This window comes from Juglans regia, chromosome 10 (assembly GCF_001411555.2).
Source record: "Juglans regia cultivar Chandler chromosome 10, Walnut 2.0, whole genome shotgun sequence".
Taxonomy (NCBI): Eukaryota; Viridiplantae; Streptophyta; class Magnoliopsida; order Fagales; family Juglandaceae; genus Juglans; species Juglans regia.
This window is the reverse complement of record NC_049910.1, coordinates 24,082,731-24,105,750: the sequence shown is the minus strand read 5'-3', so window position 1 is coordinate 24,105,750 and position 23,020 is coordinate 24,082,731. Positions and strand designations below refer to the sequence as shown.

Here is a 23,020-nt window from a genome sequence, read left to right as displayed (position 1 = left end):
AGCCCCAAACGCCAAAGGCTGGAGGAGGAACTAAGAAATAACACCCTCGATAACCACGGGGCCAGGACCAGGCACCCATTGGAGAGATTCGTACCATAGCAGGAGAGTTTGCCGGTAGGGGTGTAACAACATCCAGCAGAAAGGCTCACGCCCGTAGAGCAAGATATCATGAAGTTTACATGGTGGATAAACCTCCCAAGCATCCTAGGTTAAATGCAACCCCTACTATCTCATTTGGAGACAAAGACTGCCAAGGATTTTGTACCCCCACGATGACGCCCTAGTTGTCACCATGCTGATAGCCAACTACACGATCAGACAGATTTTGATAGACAATGGAAGCTTAGCCGACATCTTATTTAGGGACTTTTTCACCAGGATGGGCATTAGCCCTGGTAAGCTGCGTCCATCACCATATCCACTGAAGGGGTTCTCGGGAGAAACTGTTCAACTTGTGGGCTCCATTGCGATGCCATTCACAATTGGCCAAGGCGCCCACATGGCCACCACAATGACGAATTTCTTGGTGGTTAAAACTCCATTGTCCTATAGCACCATATTAGGAAGGCCGACCCTCAATGACTTGAAGGTAGTCACCTCCACTTACCATCTGAAGATGAAACTCCCAACTGAAACGAGCCTAAACGAGGTCCGTGGTGAGCAAATCCTGGCACGGGAGTGCTACGTTCAAGAGCTTAAGGTGGGTGCGCCTATTGTGTGCACAGTGGACAATGGGAGCAAACAGTCGCCACCCCCGCCCTTGGTCGAAGATAGCCAAAAAATAAAAGCGAGGAATGAAGACTACCTAGTTTAGGCTGAAGCAAATGAGCCTCTATAAATTGTGGCCCTATACCTCGCAAGGCCAAAACATCCTCAACAAAAGCAAGACCGAACACTATTTCAACCAACAGGTCAAGCCCAGGTCTTTCAGGGTTGGTGACTTGGTGCTAAGGGAGATAGACGTGACAACCCAGGGCGAGGGAAAGCTCGGCCCACAATGGGAAGTCCCACATAGTCATGGCCTGCAACTGGCCAGGTTCCTACTATCTCAAGGACAGTCAAGGAAAGGAGTTGCAGCACCCATGGAACGTCAAGCACTTAAAATAGGCTTTATCCCTAAGAAGTTACTTCTACGCACTTATTTTTTCTTTCCTGGATGTACATTTTCAATAAGAGAAATCAATAAAGTGGATTGAGGTTCGAGTCAGCCACCAATGTTGAGTCTAACTCGCAGTGCAAGCAAACATGCATGGAGGTCGAAAGACCCCACAACCCACCAGTAGTTAGCGACCAGTGTCGAGTCTAACTCACGATGCAAGCAAACGAGCATGGAGGTCGAAAGACCCCACAACCCACCAACAGTAAGGCACCGATGTCGAGTCTAACTTGCAGTGCAAGCAAACGGGCATGGAGGTCGAAAGACCCCACGACTCACCAATAACTAGCCACCAGTGTTGAGTCTAACTCGCGGTCAAATGGGCGTGGAGGTTGAAAGACCCCACAACCCACCAACAACTAGCCATTGTTGCGAGTCTAACTTGCGATGTAAGCAAATGAGCATGGAGGTCAAAAGACCCCACGACCCACCAAAAGTTAGCCACAGGTGTCGAGTCTAACTTGAGGTGTAAGCAAACGGGCATGGAGGTCAAAATACCCCACGACCCACCAACAGCTAGCCACTGGTGCGAGTCTAACTTGCGGTGTAAGCAAATAAGCATGGAGGTCAAAAGACCCCATGGCCCACCAACAGTTAGCCACCGGTGTTGAGTCTAACTCGTAGTGCAAGCAAACGAGCATGGAGGTCGAAAGACCCCACGACCCACCAAAAGTTTGCCACCGGTGTCGAGTCTAACTCGTGGTGCAAGCAAACAGGCGTGGAGGTCAAAAGACCCCACAACCCACCAACAGTTTAGCCACTAGTGTCGAGTCAATACTCGCAGTGCAAACCAACAGGCGTGGAGGTCACCAGACCCTACGACCACAATTGTTAACCATTAGTTCCAAGTCCAAAAGCTAGTGGTGCGACCAACAAGCGGGAAGGTCAGTAGAGGGCACAAAACCCCACGACCCCCTCACTTGGTTATGACCTCGTGCAAGTCCAAAGGACTTGCATAATCCACAACAGATATAATCCACAAAAGAGATACATCCACATTGCATTTACAAAACACATCAAATGTTCTATTTAAAAAACCAAAGGAGAAAGTTATCAATTACAAAAAGGGCAAAATCAAGGGCCAATATTATCAACCAAGGTGTAAGTGGGCAGATGCTACTTTTGCGCCGATGGAGTCCCACTTGGTCTGGAAGAAGAGGGGGAGCCAAGAAAGGCCTCAGGCTTGGTATTGCGCCCTAAGGCGTCCACAAACTGGCACGACACCACATCAGGTTGGAAAGCGGTCAAGTCCAGCCTCCCCAGGTTGACCCAAGGGTTTGCCAACAGATGGGCACATAGAAGAGCCAACACAGCCCTATAGCCAAACTCAAAGGCCCGGTCTCTAATAGCCATGGCGGGGCCACTTGAGGATGCAGACGAACCATCTCACAATTGGTAGAAGCCAATTCAGAATCCAACTCCCTTATCTTTGCCTCTGCTATTTGTTTGTAGAGTCCAAGCGTATCATAGTTTTGTTCGTCTTCTCCAAATGGGCATCGGCATCCTCTTGGCTTTTCTTATAGGCAGCAAATTGTGCCTCCAACATTTTGTAATTCCCCTGGGCCTCTGACAGTTGGAGGTTGAGCTGCCTGCGCTCCTCTATATGTGATACTTTCACCTTCGATAGCTCATGGGCAAGTTTTTTCCGCTCCTCCTTAGAGGAAGACAAGCTTAAGCGGATTCTTGGGAATGCTGCTTAGCCTCCGCCTGCGAATTTCGAGAGGATGTTAGCGCCTCACTCAGGTAGGATACTTGTGCTTTGGCAGACACCCACTCTGACTTCGCTAGCTGTAGAGCAAAACTATCGCGGGCTTGGAGGGACTTTGCACGAAGCAATTCTCCTCTCAATTCATATGACTCTTCATGGAGAGACTCGAGGTCGACTTCTAAGGCACAAATGTGCCCATCGGCTTGATCCATATAGCCCTTGATCTCAGTCTTCTCAACCAAAGGATTTTCTCTCTCTCTCTCTTTTGGCAAAGAACCCTTGAATTCGCCTCTCCCGCACCTCATTTTCCAAGTGGGCACGGTCATTCACAATCCAAGCTACCAAGTCGTCCACTCCCTACGCAATACAAAGGCCAAACAAGGTAGCCATTATAAACAAGAACCATCCAGCAACCAAGCACAAAGGCCAAACACAACCAAATACAACAACCAAATAAGAAGAACATATATAAGGCATGACAATACCGTGGACAAGAAACTCTTCAAATATCGAGACATCTCCGCCACGAGCCTGGAGGAAGTAAGGGGACACCTGGGCTCCACCCCCTTGGCCTCGCTTGCTCTAGTTTCCGCTTGAGTTCTCTCCAAGAAGGAATACACTAAAGGCGCGAGAGGGGCGGCTGGAACTTCTGGCAAGACACAAACGCACTCCGACCTTCACTTTGGTCCCTCTCGCCATAGTCGCCAAGGCCTCTGCCGCCAATTCTAATTGAACTAACCTCATCTCTCTTCCATTTCTCCTCTTCCAAGGATGAGCCAACCCCCTCTAGGGGAGTTGAAGAGTCTCCATCACCGCCAAGAAATGAAGGGGAAGGGGAGGGAATATAGACCCTCTCTTGATCTGTGGGTGGTTTCATCCCTCGAGATAGTTGCTGGGAGGGACTTGGGCGTGGAATCCTGCCGACCACATGCTTCAACAACTTCAGGCGTGGCCACCCTAGACACACCCATGGAGAATGCATAAAACATATCCGCAAAAGCCTCGCTGACACTAGAAATTGAAGTCGGAGAGAGGTGAGAAGGAAACTCGAAGGGCGGCATGCTCACTGATTCAGTACCCTTGGCGGGCAAGTCAAAATCAAAGGTTGTTTCCAAGTTAGCAAGGGCTTGGCTCATTAGTCCAATAAGGTCGTCGAGACCTGGCGATACTAGTGAGGAGACCCTGACCAGAGAAGCTTTGGGCGTCTTCTCTCCAAGGGAAGCATCAGGAGCCCCCTCGCCAACAAGAAGGTTGGAATCAAAAGGTACTCCTTAATCCACCTCCATTTTCGCCCCAGTGGCAGATCCAGCGAACTCACCCCCGACAACGCCCCTAAGAGGGCGCTTGGGCAAAGAGCCACCAAATTTAGGAGCATGCCTCTTCCCGTCGAGCTGGGCAGCACGTCTCTTTGTTGGAGGCACCACGACCTTACGTTTACATCCCTTGACATGGGCACGACTGGGCACCACCAAGAACCTGTCAATATTGGTGGCGGAGAGCAGATCCTCCATCGCCAAACCACTCTTATCATTCTCCTTCGCCCAATTAAGGATTATGTCAACGCGAGGGCATTCCTTATGAGTTAAGTCCAACAATAAGCTTTTGTCGTCGGGGACTTCCCCAATTAGCACGGACTAGGTAATCTTGAAGGTTCATCTCGTCGCCAGGAAATTCTCAATCCCTACCAGAAACAAAGAACTTGTTTTGCCACTACTTGACGTTGGAGTAGCGAGGCTCGAAGGCCGCCAAGCACTGCAACCAAATGTGGAAACTACAGATGTTGCCCGGCAGCGACTTCACTCCATAGAAAGAAAGAAATTCTTTCGCCATCAAATCTGGGTAAGCCTCCTCCAGGGGCTCCAAAACCATGCGAAAGACCACGTAGGAACATATGAGAACATGCCAAACGTGCGAGTGAAGTTGGGTGGGGGTCAACCCCAAGAAGTCCAGAACATCACGTGTAAGGCATATGAAAGGGAATCGCAGCTCGTGCGCCAGGGCACTCACTGTGAGGTCCAAGTCGTGGCGAACCATTCTTCATCGATGCACCTTGCCTCGGGAATAGAGAGTTTCACCGAATCTAGGATTCGATAAGTAGACCTTAGCTTCATTAAGTCCTGCTCGGTTAGGGTGGAACTCCAAGAAAGGCCCTCAAAGGAAGTAGGGATCCAGCTGAGGGAAGACTCAGTGACAGGTGAAGGAGAGGCCCTCGTCGGAGTTTGGTCAGAGGATCGGATGGGAGTACGGGAGGAGCCACGACTAGCCATTGCGATCGGAACACGCTCTTGATAACGCTAACAAAGGGCTCGAAAAAGGAGAGGAGGAGGTTGAAGGAAGAAGAGGTACAAAAAGAGAGAGTTCAAACAAAAGGAAGTGAATCAAGAATGAGAACAGAAAAGTTAATCATGAGGGTTCTTAGGAATCCGAAAGGTTGGCTGCGTCGGCAGTTACCATTTCTTTCGAATAAAGGACATTGAAAGTGCGCAAACGGCTATGGCTGACGTGGGCCACATTTTGAGGAATGGTATAAACTTAAACCCACAAACATTGACCCTCGGCGGGGTAGGAAAAGTTGAAATTTGGCTAACCGCCCATCTATTGTAAGCCAACGAGGTAAGGTTATCACGTGGGCATAAAAGGCACAAAACTAGTTAATTTCCTATGTACTGATACAAAGAAAATTAACGGAATAACTGAAGGGGATATTTGGATCCTCTGGCTGCCAAGCCTAAGGCTGAAAGGCAGGCCCAACTTACCACTTTGACCTACAAGACTTATGGCCCAAGGGCCCACGAGAGCATGGTTTCAATAAGAGACCAACATTACGCGCGAGAGGATAACGCCCATAAATGAAGGTAGTTATCATAGTATGGATAACTTCTATAAATAAGAGTTGTTATCCCCTCCCCCTTCAATAAGGGATAATTAGAGATAAACTCATGAGACTGATGGTTATTGACTCCCTTGACACGTCATGTGACTCTATAAATGGTGCATGAAGGTAACAAATGTTTCTCTGAACTTCTTGAGATCTTTTACATTGAGACTACTTCTCTAATTTAAGCATAAGAGTTTATCATGGGCACCCAATGCTGCCAAGTTATTCATTGCAGGTCATTCGAGTGATTGGTAATGTAAAACACATCCTTTGCAACAATTTTTCCAAACTTTCAATTAAAAAATAAAAAAAATTCAACTTTTTCGAATCTTAAAATAAAAATTATATTAAAACATTATATCACAACAACACTTACGCATTCTGTGACATACATACACATTCTTATAAGTTATTAAGGCAAAGGATCCTTCTACTCAACATGCATAGTTGTACATGTCTATATTTTTATTTTTTTTTATTTCATATATGTTTTAAACATATTTAAATATTTAAAAAAAATACATAAATATATTAGCAGTAACTTCCTTAACTATTAAGTAAAAAAAAAATACATGAGCAGTCAAATCCATGGACAAAAATATAGAGCAAATTAGTAAATTTGGCTAAGGGATGACATGTGTCTGGCCCTAAGCAAATACTAGGCTTTGGGCATTTGGCATTGAGCATTAGCATTGGAATAGGCAAAGATAAAACTAAAATTTGGCTAATGTCACATGTTTTGCATTTTGCCTATTCCATTCAAGAGAGGTTCTAACATTAGATTATCCATCTATTAGTTAAAATAATAATAAAATATTATTAATTTAGTAATAATATTTTTTTTCTAATTTTTTTTAATATATTTTACAATTCTATCGATCATATGTTAATTAATAATCAAAATATTATTTTCCAACTATCTTCTCTTGCCAATCCTTTCATCCAACAATCATATATACAATTATTGAAACTAACAAACACATTTTGCCAACCCTACTTCACCATCGAAGGATGCACATCTTTGAGATTTCCTAGTGGGTGGCATTTTTTCACTGCTGACTTGTGATGCTTGGAACACAACATTATTGTACGAGCTATCCATTGAGGTGTTGTTACAACCTTGTCCACCACTTTATAAGAGAGTGGTGAAGAAAGGATCATCACCAAATGGTGTGTCCATCCTTGAAGAAATTATAATTATTAACGAATCAAACAACTTGAATACTAACTTATAAAACTGTCCAGCAATGAGCAATGTGGATAATCCCTAAATTAGAAAAATAAATTCAATTATTTTACTCCAAACCACTCAGATAGGGAGGTAAATTTCAGTCTTTCCTAGATATCACACAAAACTTATGACTAGCATAAAATCTTCCTTAAATTTGGAAGGTTTCCACCAATAGAGAAAAAATATACAGCAATCAACCAAGATAGCATGGTGCCACAATGTTCAAGAAGTAGCAAAAGCAAAGCTATATTAATCAAACTATCTCAATTGGTTGCCTAAAAAGTTCAAAATAAAAAACTATCTGAATTGGTTTAGGACACCCAGGTCTCTTTCAAATTTTTGTGTCATAAGTTTTGGCTATGGTCAAAAAGTTTTCCTTTGTAAAAAAATCCAAAAATAATACATCTTAGCATAGTTTTTTCTACTTCAACATCGTAGCCCAGATAGCATTAATGACTTTTCATTAGCATAGTCAAAATGAGCCAGCAACTGACCATAAGATATGCTCAAACACAAGCTTGTGGCATAAACAAAATTAACGAATGTGTATCTACCTTGTCAATAATTAATTTAGGTACTAAATACAACTGTTCTTTCAACAAACATTCACAATACTTGCTACAGTTATTAATTATATGAATCAAGTTTATAGCATACAACATGCTCCTTGAGTAAACACTTCAGACATCAGTTGCCAAATTCATTTTTGTGCAAGTTAGGTCCTAATATTTTCAATTTTATTCTATAAACAGGAATAAAAAACTGGCGATAAATCAAAATCTAGACTCACAAACCATATTTGTAGCAGCCACTTGTGTCATATATAGCTCATTTGATATACATACATTCAATATTAAGAAACATTAATCAAAGCAAGAAAGGAAAAAAAAAAAAAACAACCAAACATTACTCGAAGTAGCAAAAACAACTACAAGACAATCATAGATGTCATATTCACTTGATTTTATGCATGTTTAATGTATAAACAGAATTACAACTACAACATAGTATATGTATTTGATCAATAGAGTTAGCAACTCGTAGAATCTAAAATCCATAAACCCTAACACAAATTTAGAACAAACCATTAAACCTATCTCAACCCAGAAGTACAAATACTGAAACCTGAACTAAAAACATTTGAACAAATCTTAAAATCTAAAATTCATACAAAATCACCACCAACAAGGAGTAAAACCCACCACACAATGGAGTAAAAACCACCAACGAGATTAACACAAAGCACGAATTTTTACCCTTGCCACACAATGGAAATGATATAACTGAGAGAAAGGAAACCCTCGCTGATTGCGAAGGAAATCAGCACACACTGTGCGAAGGAAACCCTTGCCGATTGTCCTAGCTGTCGAAGGAAGAGAGAAAATCGCTCAAGGGAAGAGAGAAAATCGCTCAAGGGAACGGAAGAAAAAAATTTTGTAGCAAGAAACAGAGAGACAATCGCTCAAACCCCGGGGATACACATTTAGTTTTTAAGCAGTGCATGCCAAATATGATTGGTGGGTCTGATTTATCAAAAAATCTACTCAACCTCTTACTATTCACACAACCTCTACATTCCACATTATTTTTAATTTTTATTATTTTTTTCTTTTATTAAATATTTATTATATGAATAATAAATAAAAAATTTGAAATAATTTAAAAAGAATAAACTTAAAAAAAAATTTTAAAAAAATATTAAAAATTTAAAAAATTTAAAAAAGTACAGAGTGTGGTGGAGGTTGTGTAGCAAAGCTCCTGTGATTTATTGCAGCTCCAAGCAAGCTTCACTTGTCACCCTTTAGTTAATCCAATGCAACGATTTTGTGTGAAATGAGGCATATTTTTGTTTTCATTGGTATTATTGGCTTAGCAATGCCAGTGCTCTCAAGCACATGGAACCGAGTTAGATTAATTCCTATATTTTTCTGAGGAAAAAAATTAAAAACCCAAATTTGGCTGTCGAATCATTTGGCTTCTAACCCATGATTCTTTCACTCTTTCCATCTCGCAGTTCTACGGCCTGCTAGATAACATAACTACTACTTAAGTACAAAATATTATAACTTTATGGAAAATTTCATCCCGCCATCCCTATAACTGTAAATATTATTTCTATTTATATTATGTGATTGTTATGCCGGTACGAGAATGCAATCTCGTCACATATAATGGAAAAATACATATATATGACCCTCTCAAACTACCATATCATTTGGATTCACAATCCTAAACTACCAATTTTGGTAATCATCACCAAACTACGAAAGAAGTCCAGTGTACCTCTTAACAATTTTCAAATGGATAATGTAACCATATTTCTTTTATTTTCTTTTCTATTTTAAAAGAAAAAAAAAGTAAAAAAGTGACCAAGAAAAGTAAGTTAACCCAAAGAAGAATAATATTTGTAATTTTTTAATTTTTAATAAAGTAATTTTTCTTAAGCCAATAAAACTGTGAATGTGATACCGAAGAAAATGTGATTAGATTCAAATTGAGGGAGACGCATACATAACTTTTAAATTTCTCTAAAGATTATTGTCAACGTGTTGCTCTACTTCTAGTTCTGACTCTTCTTCTTGGCCATCCGAACTCACTGATTTGCGGTGGAACCTCTCCTGGATTTTTGTCACACCCTTTTCCACTGGCCCTATTGCTTGATTAATGGTCAGTACAACATCTTTGACAACCTGCTTTCAGAGTGTCTGTGTAAATGTGATTTCAAGGCAGGTTGAAAACAATTAATTAGACGATCGATCATAGCTCAGGCTGAACTTACATGTTGACCGCCTTCGAGAACAATGTCCTGAACACTCTCGGTGACACTTGTTCCGGGAGCGTTGACCTTAGTTTCTGTCCTTTCAAGCATGGCTGGTTTCTCCTCAGGACCTTTCTCTAACTTCAGTGCTTCTTTGGATGTTTTAGTAGTGACTCTCCCATTCTCGGAGACAGGGAGGAACTGGTATGGTTCCGCCGAGAAAACATACACATGAGCGATAGCTGCAATGGCCATCTGCCATGAAAGAGAGATAACTGTATGATCATGGCAAGAAAAACCAACAAGCCAATATGATGCTATGTTCATTATGTTATCTCAACCACAGTATATGCTGCACAAGGACAACCTACTGGACTGGTTATGATCAGCAACAACCTAAATAAAAACAATACAACAAAGTACCTTTTATTAGAAAGAAATAACCTCCCAGCACAGTGCCTTATCTGAACTCAACTAATGACTAACAAGTAGATGAATCAGTGTGCCCCTTTCCTCCTAAGATCCTAATTTTCCATTCCTGACGGGTGACTACAGCCAGAAATGGAACTAATAAATACTTTTTTTTTTTTATTTGGCACCGGCTGTCCAGGAACAGCATCCCGACTAATCCCAGAGATGCACAGGCCCTCGGCAATGAGTTTCCCACAAGTGCACCTTGGGTAATTCAAGGGGAAAATCCTCTAGTCCGATGGTACTAAGAGATTGTTTGCATCCAAGAAGATTTGAACCTTAGACCTAAGGGGAGCACACCCCCAAGCCCAAGGCCTTTACCACTTGAGCCAACCCCTAGGGTTTGGAACTAATAAATACTTTAGATTGATGGAGGTCCATTTTGGATTGATGAAGGTCACATAAGAGTATATGCTAGACTGCCCTCATTGTAGTTGATTTGGGTACTATATATTATCAATTAGGAATTATTGGAAAGTTATCCATAGAGAATTGCAATGGAGATATTTGTTGGGGTCCCCCAACTCCTCATCTTGTAATTTGACATTATTAATATAGCATTGCTTATAAAAGAGGGTATCTATAAAGAACAATGATTTCTAAGGAATAAAATGGAGTTTAGAATACCACAGCAATGGAAGCAACTTACTTCTATACAAATCAAGAAATTCTGCAGTCCAGCTTGTACTTTCACCTCCTTTGGCAGCACTCCAAATGCACTCAATAGTGCGATACCCACACCTTGCCACCAAGTGGCAAAAACAATGGCCTTGAAGCTGATGAACTTTGCAAGTGGCTTTATTGACTGAAGTCTTTCATGAGTTACATTATAGAACTTCACAAGGCAATACAATGCCCACATCTGACTGAAGTTTAATACCACTGCCATATATGGATAACTGCGATATGACAGTGTCGCAACAACAATTAGCAAAGGATAACCCTGTTGAACATTGTATTCTGCCATGCTATAAAATACCTTTGTGTATATGGATATAAAAAATATGAGTGTATCAACATTCGGAGTGAACAAACATAAGGCAGAACAATGTATTCTATCCCGCTATAAGATTTTTTAACACTGAGAAAACAGAACAAAATCATCCTAGAAATTCTTGGGGCTTGACCATTGCTTTCTACCAACAAAATGAAAAAACAAATCAATATGCTTTAATACATGAAATTACTAAGGATCAAATGAAAAAGTTGAGAAAATTTTGGCAAACACCAAACAGGATAAGACTAGCATAAGGGTGCATGCATGAAATATACTAGATAATGCCCAAAACAGAATTAACAGCAAGGTTATATTTAGTGATGTACCATAATAAAACTGATACAATGTTAGACTTGCATAAGAAATACATACCCATAGAACCACTTGAATTCCCCATCACCATAAACACCAAAGATTTCCAACAAGAAAGCTAAGAAAGCACAAACTGTCTTCAGAATCATCTGGTCTATTGAGAAATCATTAGAATCTTAAATAGTCAGTTCAAACCATGCATTAAGAAAATATAGGGACTCACATATTGCACAAGGCCGAATTTAATTATCACAAGCAAGTCTTTCCCAAGAATGCAAGGTTGAAAGAAGAAGTTTCTGAAGGACTTTTGCTGCACTGAATGATTCTCATCTGCCCCTTCTAACAGTCGTTTGCCAAGCTGTTTCCTTGAATTATTTTCGAGTAGTTCTATGACCATACTTTCACCACCTACCAAAGTTTTGATTTCAAGAAAAAATCTTCATTAGAAACTTGGCAGAATATAACTTCACGAAGTGTGATCTAATGCAAAGATGCTAATGTTATATCACACAAAGATAACATTTTCTCTTCGATCAATCTCCTTTCATCACATATAAATTCATGCACATAAATTCAAGAATATTTATTCACACACTCTTCGCATCTAAAAGAAACATAATTATTGCAACACTAGTCAATACAGTTAAAGATGCATCCCATCGAACTTACAGCACTTAACAATATAAATCTAACAGCTATATGTTAAAATCCAATGAATTTTCCAAATGTTTTTGGATATTATAAACCATTAATCAAATCCTCTAAGGAAAATATTCATGCACAAGGATACTAAAGTTATAAAGAAGGAGGAGATAGTGAAAATGTCACAATTGCATGGAGGTCAGACTTCATGAATGTACCTAGATCATCACAGAAATTTGTAGCTTACCCAGGCAAGCAACCAAATAACTCCCAAAAGAATACAAGGCAAACGCTTCATAGCAGTTTCTCAGAATGTCACATGCAAGAGACAACCTTGGAAACAACAAGGATATTATCTGGACAGTAAAACATAAGAAACCATTAAAAGCCACATGGTTAAATAATCAAAGTCATCAAAATAACATAAGTGAATCACGACATGAAATTGCAAATGCCATTTCCAGATTGCGATATAACGGGTTAAAATTTCCTTTCAGATAGATAGAACCTCACTGACTCATCGGCATAGATGGGAACCATGAAAACAATAGCGACAATCCATTTTTGTTCCTGGATAAAAATCAAATAAGACAGAGTAAATCTTTTATCTAAATTATAACTTCCATTTTCTTAAACTCAATTTATGGATTTATGAATGTTTCCATAAGCACTAAGGCATATATTGTTGGACAAAGAGAAATTGAGACCGTAAGTATTGTAGAATCTCGAGTATGAAAGCATGATACACATCAAAATTGACATTTGCAGGGCCCAGCCTTGAATTTTTCTAAATTAAAAGACATTTTGATCCTTTCTGGGCACAAAAGCATGTTAATCGCAATGAAAAACCATTGTAATAATGTTTTATGGGTAAATGATGAAACTGTTTGAGCACCATCAGTGCCGACAGATCCAGTCAATAGGATGCATTTAGGAATACTATCAACAGTATGCATTAACGGATAAACATGCTATGCTCTTGTATAGAGCTGTTTAGTTTTAATGAAATGATTTTGCCCATTTCTTAAATTTTATTCAAGAAAAACCAATAGATCAAAAACCATAAATTTCAGCATCACACAGCTAGTATGAAATGAGAAGAAACACAAGTTGATTGATATAAAAGCAGGGCATTGCATAGAATGGTTAGGATGCTTATTGCAGAAACAGACTAACAGCAGGATTGGTGTATGATCTGAGATGTTGGAGAATGAGATAGATGGAGAGGATCAATGCTACAAGTACAGAGCATCCTGCAATTATGAGGGCTGGTTGATAAAACTCTCTATATATTTCTTCATGGGCTGAGATAAAATTTGATGCCATCACTCGTGCATCTTCCACTTGCAGCAGTCTACAACTTGTACAGAAGCTTTATGCTGTGAATCCATAAATATAATTACTAAGCCTGAGATACATTACCACAAAAATTTGCATATGAAACACTAGATAGTAAACTTCCTAGTAAGAAAGAATAAAAACCCATCAACTTAGTCAAACTTGATTAAAATGCGGGCGGGGAGCGTAAAAAAAGCATGCCACTATTGCAGAACATGGACATCCATTGTCCTTCAATAAGCCCATGCTTCCAAGTAGCATAAAAACCATGTTAATCATTAGGACTCGCATCCTTATGCAGCAATTTGTTTCCCGCTAACACCATCGTCTTAACTCCCCTTGTTTCGATTCTCTTATCATCGAACTTTTTTCCAGATTTTATTCGCTCAATTCTGTTTCTATTGAATTTTTCACTCTTGTTTTCATTTTCACTTATTTACCATAAAAAAACCGAGAACCCCCCCCCCCCCCATAAGCAATTTGAAGAACTCACGGACCAGGAAAAGGGGGGAAAAGAGCTTATGACATAGGATTGATGCTATCTGACCCACAAAATTCTATGTTCTACAGTTTCTATCATTCCTCCCACCAGCATCCACCTTAAAGAGACACAATAACAACCCTCACAAAAGATTCTTACACTTCGACACGAGAAGGAAAATTTAAGCTTTCTTTTCCAAAATGCTTTAATTGTAGATTGAAACCGACTTTAGAGCACATTTAACTCTCCTAACATTACATCAAGCTTCAGTTAGAATGTTTGAGAATGCTCAATTTGTACTCATAAAAGAAATGACAAAGAAAGGATGGTAAGAGGTGGGAAGAAAGATTATTGAAGTCCATGAAACGTAAAGCTCGCTGACCTCTGAAAAGATTTTGCCGTTGAAATGGCTGCAGAAGAATACGGCGTCTTCTAAATCACTACATGAGTTGGGCACAAAACAACGGCCATTTCCATGTCAAATAGGCAGAGGTTATGAAGGAATAGAGTTGCGTCCAAGGTAGACACGTTCAACTGTCTGGGAATTTTAGCAGTTAAATCTACGACACGTATAGCTTCTTCTTTTTTCCTTATCCTGAAATTGCACGCTGACCTGACTCGGCTGGTAATTTTTCATAAAAATCAGTAAATTCAGATGAGATAAAATAAGTTAAAATTAAAATTAAAAATTAAATAAAATATTATTAAAAAATAATATTTAATAATATTTTATTCAATTTACTTACAACCATAATAGAATTCCTAGAGATTACTTACAACCTATTAGGACCAGCTCACCCTCGTGCATAATCCAACCTCTGAATGCAAATAACTTTAACTTCAAATCTGACATGATTCCCTTGATACCTCATTTTCATGGAATGAAATCTGAAAACCCTTATTTACACATTAATGAATTTGAGGAGATTTGTTCAACTTTCATGGATCAGACTTGCAATGAGGAAGTAATCAGGCTAAAATTGTTCCCATTCTCCTTGAAAGACAAAGCCAAAACATGGTTGAACTCTTTGTGGCCAAATCTATAGGAACGTGGCAGGAAATCCAAACTGAATCCCTAAAATTTCTTTTTTCCATGCATAGAACAAATGCACTGAAAAGGCAAGTCATGAATTTTGCTCAAAAGGACACCGAAACCTTTTATCAATGCTGGGAGAGATTTAAAGACTTACTTAATGCTTGCCCTCATCATGAGTGTCAAAATTGGAGAATCACAAGTTTTTGTTATGAGAGTTTATAACACAAGATGAGGCAGTTTGTGGAAATAATGTGCAATGGAGAATTCTTTAACAAAGAACTTAAAGAAGACTTTGAGTACTTTGATTATCTGGCTGAAAATGCCCAATCATGGGACACTTTAGATGTATATGATAGGGCTAATCCTTTAAAGACCATAACTGTGGGAGGGAAATATAGCCTAAGGGAAGTGGATGATCTACAGGTTAGATTATCAATGATTTCTAAGAAATTAGAAACCATTGATTTGAAAAAAGTAAATGAAATACAAGCTGTACAAAAAGTGCCTGAAAAATGCAATCTATGTGAGGATCAAGAGCATTCAACTAATGATTGCCCTACAATTCCAGATTTTAAAGAAGTCCTCTTAGATCAATCCAACACTGTTAATATGGTTTCTAAACCCTTTTCAGGTCCATATTCCAACACTTACAACCCCAACTGGAGGAACCACCCAAACTTCAATTGGAGAAATGATCAAGCAGCTCACTCGACACCCCATGCACCTAGACCCTCTCAGTATGCAACCAACACAAATCCAGTAGCACCAAGGCCTCCTCAATACCTTGCACAAGCACCTTTGTTATAGAAGAGAAATCTTGAGGATACTGTCTAGCAGCTGGAAGTAAACTTCCAACAGTTTATGAAAGGACAAGCCACAATCAATAACTAGAACTCAGAAGCCATCAATGACATCAGGGGGTCCCTTACAAGACTGATCACAACATTGAGTATCCAAGAGAAAGGGAAATTCCCTGCAGAGCCACAACCAAATCCACAAGACCAAGTCTAGCAAGTTTTGATGCAGTTGAAGGTTCAAGCATTAAATTAGTCAAAGTTGCCACCACATTGAGGAGTAGTAGCGTACTGAAAACTCACACTCCAAGGTCAGACAACACTGGTAAGAGTTCTAACCAATGTTTTGAATACCGTACTGGTGACCGTTCCGGTCTAGGCTTTGAAACAAGTTATTTCGGTACTGGTACCGTTTCGATTACCATTTCGGAATAGTCTATATATGAATAAATTATATATATTAATTATAAATAGTCTGGTCTAAATTGGGAGGTAAAAAAATGAGCTTGCAGTTTTAAGAAATGAAAAAAAATAGAAGAAAAAAGTAAAGGCCGATATATAGGCTGGTACGGGCCGAAATGACCGATATTTTGATCTGTAAGAAACAATACCCTTCTCTGTACCGGCTACACCATAGAAATGGTATATTTCGACCATTCCGGCCGGTATGGTACAAACTTCAAAACTTTGGTTCTAACCCACCTCAAATTGAAGCTGAAAAAAGTTATTGTCCCACACCTGCACCTTTTCCTACAAGGTTAGCTTCTTTGCACAAAGATAAGAATCATGCTAAGATCTTAGATGTGTTGCAAGTAAGGATGAACATACCTCTATTAGATGCTATTTAGCAAATTCCCACTTATGGAAATTTTTTAAAAGATTTATGCACTATTAAGAAGAAATTAATTGTGAAAAAGAAGGCTATCCTTACGGAGTAGGTTAGTGCAATCATACAAAGTAATACCCCACCCAAGTATAAGGACCCAGGTCACCCATTATTGCCCGCATAATTGGAAACTCAAAAGTTGGTCATGCATTGTTAGATTTAGGGTCTAGTGTGAACCTGCTGCCTTATACTGTGTATGAAAAGCTTGGCCTAAGAGAGTTGAAACCCACCTCGATTACCCTGTAGCTAGCAGATAGATATATAAAAATAAAAACTCTACTCGCATCCTGGGTTGGGGAACCCCCGTGTACACGACCATCCACCCTGCAATCTCAACCGCACATCGTGTCCATGTCCTTATCACACAGTCAACAGATAATGAAGTGAAATTAATTGTTAAAATGGGGATATTAAATTATTGTAGTCTTATGAAAATAACCAAAAAAAAAAAAAAGCAATAAATGTAAAAGTGAATGCTTATATAAAAATAGACTAGTTTTTGGAGTGTTCTTGAGCCTGATTTTCTTCTCTCCTCTCCCTTTCTTTGCCATGAAAACCAAATGCTAAGGTTCCGTGTTCCAACCCACAAAGGTGTAGTCCAAGTTTCATAATATGCATACATATCCTTTTGGAGTTTACGAGATTGTTTGATACGTATCCTTTAGGAGTTCAGTGTGTTTGTTTGGTGGATTGGAGAATGGAAAACAGAGAAGAGAAAATCGACGACTTCTATGCAGTCCTAGGGATGAAAAAGGAATGCACTCTGTCGGAGCTTAGGAATGCTTATAAGAAACTTGCACTGCTTAGCGTTGGAATCCTTTCTTGTTAGCTTTTCTCAAAGGCTTTTCTTCATGATTCAATCAAATGGGTCTTCTTTTAAATCTAAAAACATCTCCTACAAAACTTTTCTTGAGCTTAGTTTCTCAAATGAACATATGGGTTCCTTCCGGATCATTAAAAAATTTCTGTTTTTATGATAATTTTCTAACTATAAGAGGATTTTGGTTTACAGGATTTCCTGTAAAAGAAAAAGAGAAGGGCTCAGAAACGATAAATTTTTACTAGGATATGCAAGAAACTGTGTGAATTGTAGAACCTTGCTGTAAGAAACATATTTTTCTTCTTGTTGTTCAGCTTCGGGGAACTCAAAATTCGTGGAAGAAGCAAAGAAAAAGTTCCTGGCAATCCAACAAGCCTATTCTGGTAATTATGAATTTTGAGATTTTTGGCGCTGGCTGGATGGGTTTGATTTGCTTTTAAAATTGATTTTGATTTTTTTTAATATAATATCGCTGATGTAAGCCAATTCCTCAAAAAGTACCAACGCCCCTCCTGTAGCAGGATTGCTATAAAAATGCCTTAAGGGGTAGTAGAAGATGTTTTAGTTCAGGTTGATAAGTTCTACTACCCAGTAGATTTTATCATTCTTGACATGCAACTTTCAGCCAATTCTATATTTCACGCTCCTGTAATTTTAGGAAGGCCATTTCTTACCACTTCAAATGTTTTGATAAATTGTAGAAATGGAGTCCTAAAATTAAGTTTTGAAAATATGACATTGGAGCTAACATTGTTAACTTCTGCAGGCAGCCCCAAGAGGTAGAAGAAGTCCAAGAAGTGAACTTGTTGTAGAGCATCCTTTCATAATCTTTTCCATTATCTTATTGAGCAGACAATTCAACATTTGATTTAGAAGAAGATTTTGAGCAAATGACCAGTTCTAATGAACTTCCCTCTGTTTTATTTGTAGGGAACCAAGCAGAGTTGCAGTGGAAGCCCAAAGTTGAACAACTCCCTCCAATGGCCGTAGCAATAAAACTTTCAGAGGAACAGGTACCAATCTTGGATCTCAAGCCCCTACCATCAGAATTGAAGTATGCCTTTTTGGGACCTCACAGCACCTTCCCAGTGGTAATCTCTCCCATTTAACTGATAGGCAAGAACATAAACTATTAGAGGTCCTAACAAAACATAAAAAAGCCATTGGATGGACATTGACTCACAGAAAGGGCATCAACCCTTTAGTTTGCACCCATAAGATCTATTTGGAAGAGGATGCCAAACCCTCTAGGTAGATGCAAAGGAGGTTAAATCCCACAATGAAGGAAGTGGTGAAAAGTGAAGAACTGAAGTTACTAGATGTGGGTATTATTTACCATATCTCAGATAGTAGGTGAGTCAGTCCTATCCAAGTAGTGCAAAAAAAATATGGACTGACAGTAATAAAAAATGAGGAGAATGAGTTACTTCCCACAAGAGTGACCACAGGTTGGAGAATGTGTATAGATTATAAAAAACTTAATGCAACCACAAGAAAGGACCACTTCCCCTTGCCATTTCTTGACCAAGTCCTGGAAAACGTTGCTAGTCATGCATTTTATTATTCTTTGGATAGGTTTTCAAGCTATTATCAAATTGAGATAGCACCTGAGAACCAGGAAAAAACTACTTTCATGTGCCCAATTGGAACTTGTGCATTTAGAAGGATGCCTTTTGGGTTGTGTAATGCTCCAACAACCTTTCAAAGATGGATGCTTAGTATTTTCAACGGTTTAATTGAGAATAGCTTAGAAGTGTTCATGGATGATTTCTCTATTTTTTGGAGTACTTTTGAAAATTGTTTAACTAACTTGCAAGCTATCTTGACTAGGTGTGAGGAGAAGAATCTGTTGCTTAACAGGGAAAAATGTCATTTTAGGGTACAACAGGGTATAGTACTCGGTCATATTGTTTCATCTAGGGGTATTGAAGTCGATAAAGCCAAAATTGACTTGATTTTTAAGCTTCCTACTCCCAAAACAGTGAAAGACATTAGATCATTCTTAGGACATGCTGGTTTCTGTAGGAAATTCATAAAGAACGTTAGCTCTATCTCTAAGCCCTTATGTCAATTGCTCATACATGATACTATTTTTTAATGGACTTTTGAACATCAAAATGCATTTGATCAACTAAAATCTTGCTCACCATAGCCCTTATCATGCAACCCCCTGATTGGTCTCTTTCTTTTGAAATCATGTGCGATGCTAGTGATTTTGCCATAGGAGCTGTACTTGGACAGCGAAGATATAAATTTCCTTGTGTCATTCATTATGCAAGCAAAACTTTAAATGGAGCTAAAAAGAATTACTCTGCCATAGAGAAAGAGTTGCTTGCAATTGTTTTTGCTTTGGATAAGTTTGGAGCTTATATTCTAGGATCTCCTATAGTTATTTTCATTGACCATGAAGCTTTGAAATACCGTTTGTCCAAGAAAGATGCCAAACCAAGATTGATCAGATGGTACAACTCCTCCAATAGTTCAGCATCACCATTAAAGACAAAAAGGGGATAGAAAATGTAGTGGCTAAACCACCTGTCCAGACTCACTTTCACAGAAACTAAGCCTTCCTTTTCTATATCTGACTCTTTTCCTAATGAGCATATTCCTTCAGTTGAGTCCATCTCTTGGTTTGCTGACATTTTAAATTTCTAATGATAGGCAAAAACCTTCACATTGGACTGCTTAAGACCTAAAGCGATTCAGAACAGAGGTTAAGTATTTCTTTTATGATGATCCTTACTTGTTTAAGTGTTATTCTAATCAAATTATTTGTAAGTGTGTCCCAAACATTGACATACCCTCTGTTCTTACTACCTGTCATACTGAAGCTTGTGGTGGACATTTTTCTGCTAAAAAACAGTTGCCAAAATCCTACAATCTGGGTTGTATTAGCCACACATGTTTACAAATGCTTACAATTTCTATAAAATGTGTGAACCATGTCAGAAATTAGGTGGAACCACTAGAGGGAACATGGTGCCTTTACAACCAGTTTTAGTTCTTGAGATTTTTTACTGTTGGGATCTTGACTTCATAGGGCCATTTCCTTCATCCTTTGGGCATGTGTATATTCTAGTTGTAGTGGATTATGTCTCTAAATGGATAGGGGCTATTCCATGGAAAAGGAATGATCATCAAGTGGTGCTTAAGTTCATAAAAGAAAACATTATATCTAGGTTTGGCATGCCAAAAGCTATTATCAGTGACAATGGGACATGTTTATGTAATAAACCAATGGGATCCCTCTTGAAAAAGTATGGGATCCATCATAAGGTGTCCACCCCTTACTATTCACAAACAAATGACCAAGCTGAATTAGTGAATAGGGAAATTAAACATATCCTCGAGAAAACAGTCAACCCAAACAGAAAAGATTGGTCATTAAGGTTCACTGATGCTTTGTGGGCTTATAGAACTGCTTATAAAACCATTCTTGGCATGTCTCCCAATAAACTAGTCTATGGTAAGGCATGTCACCTTTTTGTTGAGATGAAATACAAAGCATATTAGGCAGTAAAAATGTTTAATTTTGACATGGAAAAGGCTGGATCTTTGAGAAAACTACAACTTTCTGAACTAGAGGAATTAAGGAGGGTTGCTTATGAGAATCCTAAGTTAACCAAGGAACATATGAAAATCTTGCATGATAAGAGTATTCTCAGAAAATCTTTTGAGCCCAACCAGCAAGTTTTACTTTATAATTCTAGACACCATTTGTTCCCTGGTAAACTAAGATCTCGATAAAGTGGACCCTATGTGGTAAAAATAGTTTTTTCTCATGGTGCTATTGAGGTAGTGAACCCTCAAAATGGAAATACTTTCAAAGTAAATGGCCAAAGGCTCAAGCCTGTTCTGGGGAATTTTTCACTAGAAAACTCCACCATCCCTTTGCATGATCTCACTCACATTGAAACTACTTAGCTCCTTACCTTGTTTAATTTTGTTTTCTTTTCTCTTTGCTGTATTTTTTTTCCTGCCCCTTATTTTTCACTAATTTGTCTTGCAGGCTATGTTTTTCCCTATAATCTTTTCTTTTCTTATTGTCATTACTCCTCAGACTCAGGTATGAATTTTTATGCCTGCAAACGTCCAGATAGGTCTTATATTTGAGCTTGTCAGATGGATCTATGTTTTTATGCAATTTTTCCATGTGATCTTAGGTTTGATGCTAAGATCTCTTTTAGAACTTGCATGACAAGCATGTGATGTTATTTACTTCATAGAAGCTTTGGAAATAATGGTTTGATCGAAACCAAACCACATAACAGTTTTGGATATAATAGTTTGGTGAATGGGTGCAAACCGAGTGTGTTAAGTATGATTTTGGGACTTTTTGTGGTTTCGGCTTAATTATTCAAAACATGATAGTTCTTAGGAATGTTTTGTGAACATATTGAGAGTATGTTAAGGGTTGTTCTTGAGGTCAAAATACTTGAAGTTTTGAATATGGAGGAAATTTGTGCTTTTATGATGTACGTTTTGTTGGTTGTTCTAGTATGGTATTTAATGATAAGATGGGATTTTGTATGTTGCATATTTCAGTTTTAGCACGAATGATAGAATTTGAAAGCGTTTCGGCATGTTCATGTTTCATCCTATGCGTGTCTCACCTAGTTGTGTTATGTTTTAAAATTTTCTAATTAGCTATTTGGATTTAGAATAAAATTTGCATGAGAAATATAAATTCTGGTGAGTTTTGGAATTATAATGTGAAAGTTTGGCGTAAAATGGTTGTTTTTCCTCAGGTAGAGGGGTAAAATGGTAATTTAATTTAAGTCAGTGTTGATATGTTTCTAAGTTTGTTAGTAAGAACTTTCTAACATTTAGAAATGTTGTCTTATAGTTTCCAATTAATTCGCACATTTTATTCGTCATGCTACACTCACTGTAAGTTAGTCTCTAACTTACTTTTAGGATATTGTATATGTATGGTGGTAAGAAACCATCATTCATGTGGTTATGATTATATATATATATATATATATATATATATATATATATATTCTATGTCATGCCATGTCATGAATTTTTTTATATGTTACACATTAGGCCACGTCACAAAATGTTTATCTGTTGCACATAATTCTATGTCACAAAATGTTCACCTGTTACATATTATGCCATGTCATGAAATGTTTATTTGTTATACGCGATATTATGTCATGTCATTAGTCACACAAATATGTCACGTCATATGAGTCATACAAGTCCATCAAGAAATACTTCCCAATTCTAGTCATATCACATCCACGTACAGTCAAGTAATTGTTCAAGTCAATATTATTGAATCATGGCAATCCCATGAGAACAGACTACGTTATGATGATAACCCCATGTGTGATGCCCCCAACCTTCGCTTGGGATGTAATGGAGAATTAGAGCGTTGGGACATGCAACACAAGGTTACATACCTCCGTACATTATAGTAAATATGTAATGCATCCTAGAAATGCAATTTGTAGTATGCAATAATCGCAACGGAAAGTATGGGTGAAAATGAACTTATGCC

The 23,020-nt window shown here is 38.7% G+C and overlaps 2 protein-coding genes and 1 non-coding gene across 4 annotated transcripts; 1 reads left to right on the top strand and 2 right to left on the bottom strand.

The window, feature by feature from the left end:
- Positions 1-292: 292 nt before the first annotated feature.
- Positions 293-814, top strand: LOC118349676. Its single transcript, XM_035695198.1, has one exon. It carries the CDS (start codon positions 293-295, stop codon positions 812-814), a length of 522 nt encoding a protein of 173 aa, XP_035551091.1.
- Positions 815-9,436: 8,622 nt separating this feature from the next.
- Positions 9,437-14,505, bottom strand: LOC108987536 (protein LAZ1 homolog 2). Of its 2 annotated transcripts, XM_035694368.1 has the most exons (9): positions 14,355-14,505; positions 13,330-13,532; positions 12,667-12,723; positions 12,401-12,509; positions 11,735-11,919; positions 11,572-11,660; positions 10,852-11,101; positions 9,753-9,986; positions 9,437-9,663 (listed from the first exon to the last, which is right to left on the bottom strand). In XM_035694368.1, the coding sequence occupies exons 2-9, from the start codon at positions 13,477-13,479 to the stop codon at positions 9,502-9,504; spliced, it is 1,236 nt and encodes a 411-aa protein (XP_035550261.1). In that variant the 5' UTR covers positions 13,480-13,532; positions 14,355-14,505; the 3' UTR covers positions 9,437-9,501. The 2 variants fall into 2 exon arrangements, with proteins under 2 accessions (XP_035550261.1, XP_035550262.1); XM_035694369.1 differs by lacking the exon at positions 12,667-12,723.
- A 576-nt stretch (positions 14,506-15,081) lies between these two features.
- LOC118349810 lies at positions 15,082-15,187 on the bottom strand. Its single transcript, XR_004802723.1, has one exon. It is a non-coding gene; the product is annotated as a small nucleolar RNA R71 (small nucleolar RNA).
- Between the last annotated feature and the right edge of the window lie 7,833 nt (positions 15,188-23,020).

What these genes read in the sequence shown, in the direction of transcription:
- LOC108987536 (XM_035694368.1), bottom strand. Translation starts at nt 13,479, where the DNA reads ATGGCATCAAATTTTATCTCAGCCCATGAAGAAATATATAGAGAGTTT. An exon ending in CCATCTATGCCGATGAGTCA is followed by an intron (nt 12,510 to 12,666) that starts GTGAGGTTCTAT and finishes TTTACTGTCCAG; the next exon opens with ATAATATCCTTGTTGTTTCC. An exon ending in TTATTTGGTTGCTTGCCTGG is followed by an intron (nt 11,920 to 12,400) that starts GTAAGCTACAAA and finishes AAACTTTGGTAG; the next exon opens with GTGGTGAAAGTATGGTCATA.
- LOC118349676 (XM_035695198.1), top strand. Translation starts at nt 293, where the DNA reads ATGCTGATAGCCAACTACACGATCAGACAGATTTTGATAGACAATGGA.